We start from the raw sequence: 11,206 nt of genomic DNA, 5'->3' as shown, positions 1-11,206 counted from the left end.
TTTTTTTTTTTTTTTTTTTTTTTTTTTTTTTTTTTTTTTTTATCCCCAAATCTGGAGATGCGTGTTTTTCGTTTGTCAGTTACCAGTGATGTATATTTCTTAACCATAAAATATTTACAGCTAACAAACCCTTTAAAGTAGTACAAATACGTCTCTGAGCCTGTAATTTAGGAAGAAGTTTATTTCACGATTTAGAACATGTCATGTTGACTACAGTGTACAAGTACATGCAATAATCAATACATGGTGAGGGAGCAGTCTATTCAATAAAAGATGTTGACTGGTGAAACACTATAGGTCATGTAGTGCTATGGGGATTTGTGTTGTAAATTGTATGCATTAATGATCTCTTAGCTTATAAAATGCAACTATGCTTCAACTTTCAGTCCTCACACATATATATATATATATATGTGTGTGTATATAGCTTATCAAGGAAACAAGAAAATTATACATCTGAATTAAAGGCGGTACAAAAATAATTCCTCTGAAAAACATTTTTGTGGGCCCCGCCGCAGCAAAAGCCCACCCACTAAAGAAAAAAAAGAAACACCTGCGGGGGGGGGGGGGGGGGGGGGGGGGGTGGACACTGTTCCTCAAATGTCTTCATTTCCCTTTGGAGATTAGTCGTTAGGCCCTTTAGCACATTATTCTCTAAAGTAGGGATCTTCAACGGGGGTCCTCAGATTTACTTCAGGGGGGGGCCACTAAATCTTTTTTCATTTTTTTTTTATGTAAATCTAAAATGTCAACATAAAGCAACATATTAGAAAATATAAATCGGCCTATTTGCAAAATAAAACTTTGAAGATGAGCTCACTAGCCTGTAGGTAAGGTAGCCACAGACAGTAAATAAGAAGGATTCACTGTGCAATGATTTTTAAAATGATGCCAAAAGTTATTTTAAAGCTTAAAATGCTCTAAAAATGTATGTGTAAGGGTTTAGGCAGCACACACGTGTTATTGTAGGCTCAGTTTGAAATGAAACTTAATTTGGTACAATAGGCCTATATGTCGAGGGGGTCCCTGATCTATCTCTCTTAGTTAAGGGCTCCTTGGCCTAAAAAAAACACTGAAGAACCCGGCTCTAAAGCTCTGTCTTTGAAGCAGGAACGGGTGAGCAAATGTCACTTTTCACCAGTCACTCATGGGCGGCGTTAGACGGCCTGCTGGCGAGCCAGCCTCAGGTCATAGGACACCATGTGGTAGTTGTCCCAGGCAAACAGCTTCCTCTGAGCCACATTATAGTCGATCATGCTGTTGTAGCGGTACTTGTTCCTAAAGGGGATGGCCATGGCTTTCCCCTGGCTGGTTTTGGTGTCATACATGTAGTTGACGATGGTGTCGGGTGCAATGTAACTGGCCACGGTGTACAGCTTGCCGCAGATGATGAAGGAGTTGGCCACAGAGTTCTTCCTGATGTTGGTCTCCCAGCTCCTCTTCACCTCCAGACTGTTTGGGTCCAGCTGCGAGATCACAATGGCTCCTCTGGCCTTGCTGGTGGAGTAGACGGCCCACAGCCCCTGCTCATCCACAGACACGTCAATGTCCGTGTAGCCGCCCCAGGAGTAGGGGAACTGGCCGTGGAAGCCGGCGTGGGGGAGTTCCCGACGGGCTGCGATGCTCTCGGAGGCCAGGTCAAAGCGGATGAGGGAGCGACTGCGACGTCTCTGGTAATACAGAGAGCCTCGGTACAGAGTGGCACCAGTGCTCTCCACCAGCTCTGGCAACAGCAGGACCTGGCATGGGAAAACATAAGACAGTAACTAGGAATAACCTGAGATTTTTTAAACAGATATCACCCATGTGACACCGACCTTGGATGGAAAACCTTTAGAGAGTTGTTCCATGTCGTCGTACCCAAACAGCTGCCTGACGTCAGAGCCTATGGTGTCGATGCGCCAGAGCATGTTGGGCCCATAAGGGGAGACCGCCTCAGGGTCCTGCATCCAAACTCCATATTTACCTGCTATGCTCTCGGCCTTCCTGTGAGTGACCGGCTCACCAACTGAAACCAACTCCCCACAACCTGCAGAGGGAGGGAGACAAAGATTTACGAGACACATTTAAAAAAATGTCAAATGAAATAGGTACACGCCATAATCATGACCGGTCAAGTTTGTCTAAAACTAGGCAAGAGCTTTGAATCCCTACATGATGCCTTATGCTGACAGTTGCAGGTGGGTTTCCCTATTTTCCACTAACTGATTTTGTGTTTGTTTCCCCTTCAAAGGAGGTTTCCTCTGGGCCTGTGGTTGAAATTAAGACTTCAATTATATTTAGGCCCCACAGATACAACTGGTTGGGATCAGGTCTAAGGTGGGGGGAACACAACAAGGGGGTTCCACGATCTTAAAAATAAATTTGTTTTTTCCAACTTGAGGTGACGTCAGGACACAAGTCAACTGTTCAATAGCACACGTTAAAGGGGATCTGCATACATGGCTGAGGGACAATCGAGGTCATCCGGTGCTAGTCAGGTCTAAGGTCTTCATTTGTCATCATTGAGGCAGACAGCAGGTCTAGATATGCTGCCTCACATCTCTGTTAGCCTCAACATCAACATCAGAGCAGCTACTGGGCTACTCTTCATCCTGGGCAGGGACTCTCCGCTGTGTTTCTTACTGGGAAAACGATAAGGCCGGCTGTATATTTACCACTTCCTAAAATACACCCTCGCTCTCAGGTCCAGGACGTAGAACTGGATTGAGGGTTACATAGGAATACGTCTTATAAATACACTGATTACCATGCAGCTTCCCCGTGGCACAGTTTCGTCAGAGATAATATGACTCCACGTGGTGACCGCATGTGTATTTTCAGGATCTCCCAAACAATCCCACCCACAGAGAGCCTTTCAGAAGCACAAGCCATGGTGTGGTGTTGGGAAGGGGGAAGGGTAAGCCGTGTGTGTGACACCCTTGTTAGGGGTGCTTTCCCTTTACATTTACGAGACAAACGTGAAACTCGGGCGGGCCCTCGCACCTACGGATTGGCACGACTCTGGTATTCTCGCCCCAAATGCTGCAGTATTAATAGCAGTATTTGCTTTGAAGCTGTCAGCAGGGGGGTGAGTGTCATGTTTGCCAGGTCAAATGGACAGAGGGGGAGGATGGAGAAGGGGAAGGGGTGAGTGTAAGCTGCCAGGATTAAGTTTTTAAGTGCCTGACAAACGCGTTGAATGTATTTCCTTACTTAGTCTTCCTCTTCTCTGCCGTTAGCTTTGCTTTTTATTTTTTACCAACTGTCAGTGGAATAGCATGAAACTGGCTGCAGGAATATGTATCACATTGATGGCGAGCACATGCATGCACGTTGCTGTGAGTATGTAGGATACAATAAAAAAAAGGAGAGCTAATATCAATGTTTTCTTATTTTCAGCATGTTTGCAGGTAAGACTGACATTTAGAAAAGATGTCAGGAAAATGCTAAAACAGCAGTTTGCAAAATCCAATGGGCTGAAAGATCATATTGAGCCTAAGCGGAATATTTCAGACAGAGACCTGTGTTTTCTTCAGATCCACCTGGAGCGGGTACCTCTGTCACCTCGGCATTCAGCTCCTGGAAGCCCGCGGGTCCAAACTGCCACTCTGAGTCTGACAGGGTTGAGATGGAAACATGGAGTTAGTTAAGTAACAAACATCTTAGTGAAGGTGATTCTGCAGAAAATGTGTCCCACCTCGCAGACTGCTGCTGTCTCCCTGCCTGTTGGGCCTGGTCATCAGGTGAGACATGGGTGGAGAACCTAAACACACACACACACACACGTGCACAGAGTTCAGTGATTTCACATCGCAGCTTACAATAGTCATGAGAGTGTTTGGGTACCCAAACGTGGTTATGGTACTACTCACAGCAGGGAATGTGACAGCAGGAGACAAACACCCCCTGAATGGATTCCCAGCTGTTCCGGAGACAGGCAGTCGGTAGATTGGCCGAGCATAACACACACACACACCCGTCCCACCCTAGCACTGTCCACTTCACGTCCTCAAAACCTTCAAACCAGTCGCTTGGCCCTTCCTCCCCTGTATCAATGTCAGGTATCAGCCTTCTTCCCCTTTATTCATTCCTCCTCTTGTTTCTCCCCATTCTCCTATTTACCCCCCAATTCCCCCATTTGGTTCCTTCCTCAAACCATTACTGTGGAAAGTAAACAATGTCCAACTGTCTATAAACTGTATACTACTCACAGGCATGGAGATATTAATGAAAATGTATACTGTATATGCAAAGTGTGTGTTTGTGTCCCTGTGTCCACGGGTTTGGAATGTGTGAGCACGTGCCTGCTTTGCTGTTGCACGTGCAGTGCCCGGTGTTCTGATCCACATAATGAGCCCCTATGATGCCGAGAACATAAACATGAAGCGCTAGCATCTGGAAGCTGATGTTGATTCTCGGCGTTGATGAAGAAGAGCGGGAGCTTGGTAATGGGGCAAATGACGTACAGTACACCAGTGACACGGGAAGGTTGCTGTGGTAACGGCTTACGAGGGTTGAGCCCTTTTTAAAAGTTTGTAAAGAAAAGGTCAGAAGAGTTTTTGAGGGTTCGCTTTGAGGCTGTTCCCACAGGACACAGCAATTCATCATCATCATCACAGGTCAACGGGCACATTCTCTTTTTGTCTTTTCCCCAGTGTGTGCGTGGGTGTGTGTGCCATATGTGCCCTCATATCCTGCCTGTTTGTTTGCGATCTCACTAAGCAGAATACCATAAACCTCACAGACCGGACAGGTCTTGATTTCCCAGTGGAGGCTCAGACAGAGGCTGCTTACAGTGTTCAGCACAGTTGTTGAGTCTTGTTTGTGTCCAGTCCTCCACACAATTCAACTCAACATTCCCACATTATTGCTGTCATGCAACATTTTGCATCCGGGCATTTGTATTTCATTCATGTTCATAACTCAGGATACAGTGTGTAATCAACAGGAATACATTTAGATTGGACTCTGGACATGTAGTCTCTCTACCTACTGCCTGATAAGCACATTTGAAACATCTAAGGAGTTCATTGAACATTATTTATGACTCCATATCCTGCTGGACAAATACCATTACCATATCTCAGCTCATATATTTTGAGAGGTGGCTGTTACTGAAAGTCATAACCACAGCTTGAGATGTAAACTTGTGAAAGTTACAAACGTTGGCTTTAATCCCCTCCCTGTGGTTCTGCATGCTGTCCTCTCACTATGATCCATTCTACATCTGCCACTCAACCCAAGGGGCCCTCTCTGTGTATTTCAGTCTGCAGGTGCAAACATGAGGAGCTTAACAGATAACCCGAGGTCTGCAGAAGGTATAGACTATATAAGCTCTCCTGAAGCAGAGGGAGTGGAGATGTGTCCTGGATGGGGAGATGGCAGGGAAGGATTTACTGCTGCTGGCAACCTCGGCGTCACGATTAATAGGCTACACGCTGAGCCAAGAGGGGAAACAGAGTGATGGCTTTACTGAGGAATTGAAGGGGGGGCGGTGGCCAATAGGAGAAGGAGGGTGAAAGGAAGAGAACAGAGGCTAACTAGACAGTTTGGCAACTGCAAACACACAGAATACCAGAGCTTGCCCTTACTGGCTCCAAGATAACTCCCTAGCTTTGTGCAGCCCTCTCACCCTTGGAAGTCTAGTGTGGTCGGCCCTAAGCTTGCTTGACCCACCAGGTGTCATCAAAATCCCTGAGATGAGACCCCTGGCACGGAACAACCACTTCCAGAACGTGCATCATATTTCAGCCCCCCCCCCCCCCCCCCCCCCCCCCCCCCCCCCCCCCCCCCCCCCCCCCCCCCCCCCCCCCCCCCCCCCACTCCCTCAATCTTGCTATTCTCGCCCTGCTCATCATGCAGAGGGAAACACCAGTAATAAAGACAGCAAGGATCTGCTCATGAACACTGAGCTGACCCTCTTTGGCCTGCAACCATCCCCACTAAATTCAGTCAGGGAGCAGAAGCCGAGTGTCTCTCTGCAGACTAATATTAGTCTGGGGGGCAACCAAAACATTAACCACCCAAATAAACACACACATGCACACACAAAAGGTACATGCAACATTAGGGTGGGCACACACATCATTGCACTGTTGTCTTTAAAGAAGAATTCTGGTTGATTCCAACACCTAGCTCTGTTGTTTTTAAATGTGGAGGTCTGTCAGCAGAGAGAAAATCTAACCAATCAGTGCCGCCTACACCAAGTTATCATCCTGCTAGAGTTAGCACCCAATAGGCCTAAACAGGGCAAGTTTTAGACATGTTTTTAGCCTCATAACATGTTTAAAATGTCATTAAAAGTGGCTACCCATGTGAAGGGATTCCTTCTGAGGGAAGACAGTGAATCTGACTGCTGGAGATGTGACAGAAATGCATGAACGTTGTGTTAATTCAGCTGTGTTTAGTTCCTGTGTTGAGATGGTAGGTAGTGCACAGGGATCATCTACAAACTACACACACACAGAAATAAGATAAAAATAAAATATGTAGGCCATCAATTTAATGATTAAATAAGGTAGTGTCTCCAAACTTACCTCAATTATAACGTGTCCTCTGCTGTCTACTTAAAAAAAAAAAAAAAAGCATATACCTGTTTTTGAAAATATGTTTTATCTTTTTTTTGGTGTTGTAGTTTGTAGACGGTCCCCAAGCACATGAACTAAACACAGCTGAATTAGCACAACTTTCATGCATTTCTTTCACATCTACAGCAGTCAGATTCACTGTGTTCACTCGGAAGGAATCACTGCAGATGGGTAGGCACCTTTAATGACTCTTGAACATGTTGAACATGTTTAGAGGCTAAAAACATGTTTAAAACTTGCCCTGCTTAAGCATGTTGGGTGCTAATGCTAGCTTCTTTTTCTCTCTACTGACAGAACTTCCAAACAACAGAGCTACATGTTGGAATCGACCGGAATTCTACATTAACCCTGGGGGCCCTGAGGCCATTTTTACAGTTTATTTTCCGTCTGGATTTATTTTATATAAAAGCTTGTAAAACATCAACCCTATGGTCTACAGTCAAGATATGAACATCATTTTTTTTAGGACAAACTGGGTTATTAGAATATTTGGGTTGCAGTGAGGTCACTTGCATTTAAAAAATGTTAAAAATGTTGTAGGGCCTTAAAGCTAAATAAATAAATAAAACGGAACAAGAATCTTCCAGATATGTATTGATATCACAGACAGATTACTAATTAATAAGCCATTTTCTTTTCTAAAACTCTTCTCATATGTCTTGGGAGTCACACTGTGAAGAAATAATCATTATAACTTATACAGTTGACAAAATACATGCATTTTTTTAAAGAAAGTCAAGACGCTTTTGTTCTCATGACCTTTACTTATGCCAATAATAATATAATAATGTCATATTTATTAATATTACACCCACAACAATGCTATACAAGCAAATGTGTGTCTAAATAGTGCACAATTTGGCCTTTCATAGAATCTATAGGCCTTTTTGTCCCCTCTGGCCTTCCATACAAGAGGGGTGACTTTATCTCCCATATATGGGCATGTACTTCCTGGAAAACACAGGCGCCAGCGGCACAAATCAGCCTAAACGCGATGAATTATGGACATAAAGTGGATCAATCTTGGATAGAACAGTGTGGATTTAAAGCCCAAAGAGGCTGAAGTTCCAGGCTGGATAGAAAATCCCCTGTAGAGGCTAGAAAGACACGGAAAAGACCGCCGTAATCGCTGAAGCGTCAGGATTTAAACGCAACCGGAGGTAAGCCAATCGCGTGCGTCGTTCAAAAGTTATTAAACTATGAATCAGAGGTGTTTTTTTACTCGTCGGCGAGTGTCTCGGGCTCAGAGGGTTTAAAAGACAACAGGGCAAGAAATTGTGTGCCCAATCCTTTAAGAGGATTTTTGCAGGAAGAAATGGTGTCAGGAGGAACCTGATTTTATCTATACTTCCATATGTAGATGAAATTCATGCATCCTCACTTCTCTGCTCCAATTAACCCATTATCCTTTAGTCAGTCACAAAATACGTATTTTAACAAAAAGACAGCCTGCCTGCCGAAAATTAGATAATCTAGTAGTGAACCTTAGTCAATTAGGATAGGATAGAACATATTTGCACAATTATTTTAAAACTGGGAATTGATTTAAATCTTATTTTTTAAACAAATTTATAATAAATGTCATTTAGCTTTGCACATTTTGTGTGTGTTGGTGGTTTAGCGTGTATTTCTTACCCCCAGCAGGTCTCATTAGGCCACTGTCGTGCAGAGGGGGGCTTGGTGGCACAATGGGGGTGTGCGGAGGACAGGGTCTGGTCCTCAGCCTCTCCGTCTCCCTTCTCATCTCCTCCATCCTGCGCTGAAGCCCCTGCAACTCTTGCTCCAGATGCTCTTTCTCCAGCTGAAGCGTTCTCTTCTCCCCCTTGGCCCGGTTCAGCGCCTCATGGAGCCCAGACTGATCTCTGGCTGTGGTCTCGGCCCCTTGGGGACCCCCAGTGTCCCCTCCAGTGAGCTGGGCCACCAGCACCTCCAGGAGGCTGAGTCTAGCCTTTAGGTTCTCCACCTCGGGGCCTCCCATCTGCGGGCAGCTAGCCTCCACAGGGCTGGGTACGCTGAAGGTGTACTGGCATCGTCCACTCCGGTCGTTCCCCCTCCACAGAGCAGCTCCGTCCTGTGCATCACCCCGCAGCAGAAGACCACACATACACAAGGAGAGAAGGAGGTACATCCTGCAGTCGGTCCTTCCACACAGACAGATCAGAAGGTTACTTTGAATTCTCTCTCCGAAGAATCACTTTCTTCCTTCTGTCCAGTCTTCTTTTATTAGGCAGCTTTCAACTGGATTCCTCCTTTAATTATTTACTCATTTCCCAAATTCCTGGTGAGGAATCCTTAACTTATTTTGTCTCGCTCTTTTCTCAGGTAGCTCTTCTTCTTATTCTCTGTCTGTCCTCGGTGGACAGGTCGGTAACACTGAGCTCTCCCCAACAGCACACAGATATTTATACAATCTGGACAGGAAGGAAGGAGGGAAAGAGGGCAAGAGAGGAGAGGTGAAAGGGAGGGAGGGGAGAAAGGGAGAAAACTGGGTGGGGTGTTAGATGCTCAGGAGGAGCGAGGGAAGGAGAAAAGAGAAAAAAATAGGATGCTGGTTGTTTTAAGGACAAAAACATCCCATTTTTACACAAATCTGTCTTCTGCAAGTGCTGTTTTTAGGTCCAACACGACAGCTGTCTTTTAAATTTGTTTAATTCAATCACCTCAAAGACCTGCTTTCATATTCAAATAATTGTATTCAATGCAATATCATTCATGTTGTTTAAGATATCTAATCGTTCTGTAGAAACATGGTGTGATGCAGTCCCATGTGTCAAAGGGGATTTGGCCCCAGCATGGCGAGAGAGAGCTGGGCCTCATTGGATACAATTACCTCCTGAGGTGCCAGTGTCCCCTTTCATATTGGTAGGGGGCCACGACGTGACGCAGGCACCCAGTAAAGGTTGTCAATAGGAAGGGCCGAGGTCACAAGTTGATCAATGACCAGATACCTGACGCTGAACCGCGACCTGCACCAGGTCCCTTCAGCTGAGCTTGGGTTTGTAGTGGACATAGGTGGTGCGTTCACGCTGTAAACTTAGCTCACTTCAGTTATTAAATTTAGATTTATTACAACATGAGTGAGCTGCCAAGGGCCATTCCTCCCCGAGCTCACTTCCTGTCACTGACCGGGGTGGATCTGACGCAGTCTGCCTCTCTCTCTCTCTCTCTCTCGTCTCTTTGCTTTAACACACTATCACAGACACGTTGAACTGCTGCCTGCGAGGCTCACTTCTACGGTCATGTGATACAGAAGACGATCTTGTTTATTTTCAGAGAGGTAGGGCGCAAAAGATTTGAAAGTGAGACATTTGCACAGAGATGCACGCAACGAGGCAGGTGTGGAGACACGCACACAAACCTTCCAATCTCCAAAGTTATGACTTTACGGGTCTCGGCTTACCCTCATATCCTGCCTCTTTGTTTGGGTTCCTACACTCTGTCCTGACTCCTATCCTACACTTCTTCTTCTCCTCATGTCTCCTTACTTCTGTGTATGTTCTTCATCGAGCTCCTCTGACCTCTCAGGTCGACCTGACCCAGATGCTTTACCCCAGGGAGACTCGAGGGCAAAGGGCGCAGAGGGGAAGGATCCACACTCTTTGAAACACACACTTCCTCTTTCAGGTTGATGCCAGCCTCGTCGGCTTCTGTCAGTGCTTGTTTCCCGACAGTACCTGAGACAGTTGTCTTGATTGATGAGGCAGGACTATGACATGTTGGACAGATGGACGAATGGGTGAACAGTATGTGTTTTACAGGAAATATCTTAATAGTGAGAAAGTGACGAAAGGGTGGAAGTGAATAAATCATCAAAGGAGGAGAACAGAGGATTGAAGAAAGAAACTCCTGGGAAAGTAGGAGTAAAGACGAGGAGTGTTTAAACACATGAACAATGTTTTATTCACTAAAGGGAGAGTAATGGAACTGGAAAATGTATTCTCTATTCTGTCTCGCTACTGACACATCCTCATCTTCCTGATCTCTCCACTGGACAGGGTGTGTGTGTGACTAACTAATGCTGGTTGGCACATTATCCACTCTTCTCTCTTGTGAATCAAACGTACTGTTATATATGACTCAAATAACCGCTGCTATGCCCGGAATCTGAAGTCATCCAGTGTGAGCCTCTAACGGAGGACCAAAACATCCTCTGCTGCCAGCATGGGTGTGTGTATAGTATAGTAAAGTCCTGGCTAAAAGCTAAATCAAACCTCCAGGCACCCACTTTGTCGGTGTAACCGGGTAAGAGCTGTAAAATGTTACAGCTGCAGTCAGGACTCTACTGCCTTTGATTTAAATGCAATTGAGCAAGACTCAGGGACACTTGAAAGAAAGAAAAGAAACTTTATTCCTTTTTGTCCCCTGCAATTAGTAGTGGTGAAATTACTGCATTTGACCCTACCTAAGTATTAACCCTCCTGTTGTCCTCTGGTCATATTTGACCTCTTTAAAAACGGTCTATATCTGAAATATGGGTTTTCTTTTTAAGCAAAGTACCACAAAAAATGGATTGGATTCCATACAGCGCTCTTTGTAAATACAATTGATCCCTTTCCTTCGTCACTAAACTCATCTGTACGTTCCTCTGATCTTAACTATTAGTCAATTAATTCATAAATTCTGCTTTTGTAATTTAA

The 11,206-nt window shown here is 45.1% G+C and overlaps 1 protein-coding gene across 1 annotated transcript; it reads right to left on the bottom strand.

Moving 5' to 3' along the window:
• Positions 1-161: 161 nt before the first annotated feature.
• On the bottom strand, positions 162-8,952 carry myoc (myocilin). The gene is made up of 5 exons (XM_034880605.1): positions 8,205-8,952; positions 3,680-3,745; positions 3,504-3,596; positions 1,818-2,029; positions 162-1,739 (listed from the first exon to the last, which is right to left on the bottom strand). Exons 1-5 carry the CDS (start codon positions 8,695-8,697, stop codon positions 1,158-1,160), a joined length of 1,446 nt encoding a protein of 481 aa, XP_034736496.1. The 5' UTR covers positions 8,698-8,952; the 3' UTR covers positions 162-1,157.
• Positions 8,953-11,206: the final 2,254 nt, after the last annotated feature.

The sequence above is a fragment of the Etheostoma cragini genome, chromosome 9 (genome assembly GCF_013103735.1).
Source record: "Etheostoma cragini isolate CJK2018 chromosome 9, CSU_Ecrag_1.0, whole genome shotgun sequence".
Classification (NCBI taxonomy): domain Eukaryota; kingdom Metazoa; phylum Chordata; class Actinopteri; order Perciformes; family Percidae; genus Etheostoma; species Etheostoma cragini.
The sequence above is the reverse complement of the archived record's forward strand: the minus strand, read 5'-3'. Positions and strand labels throughout refer to the sequence as shown.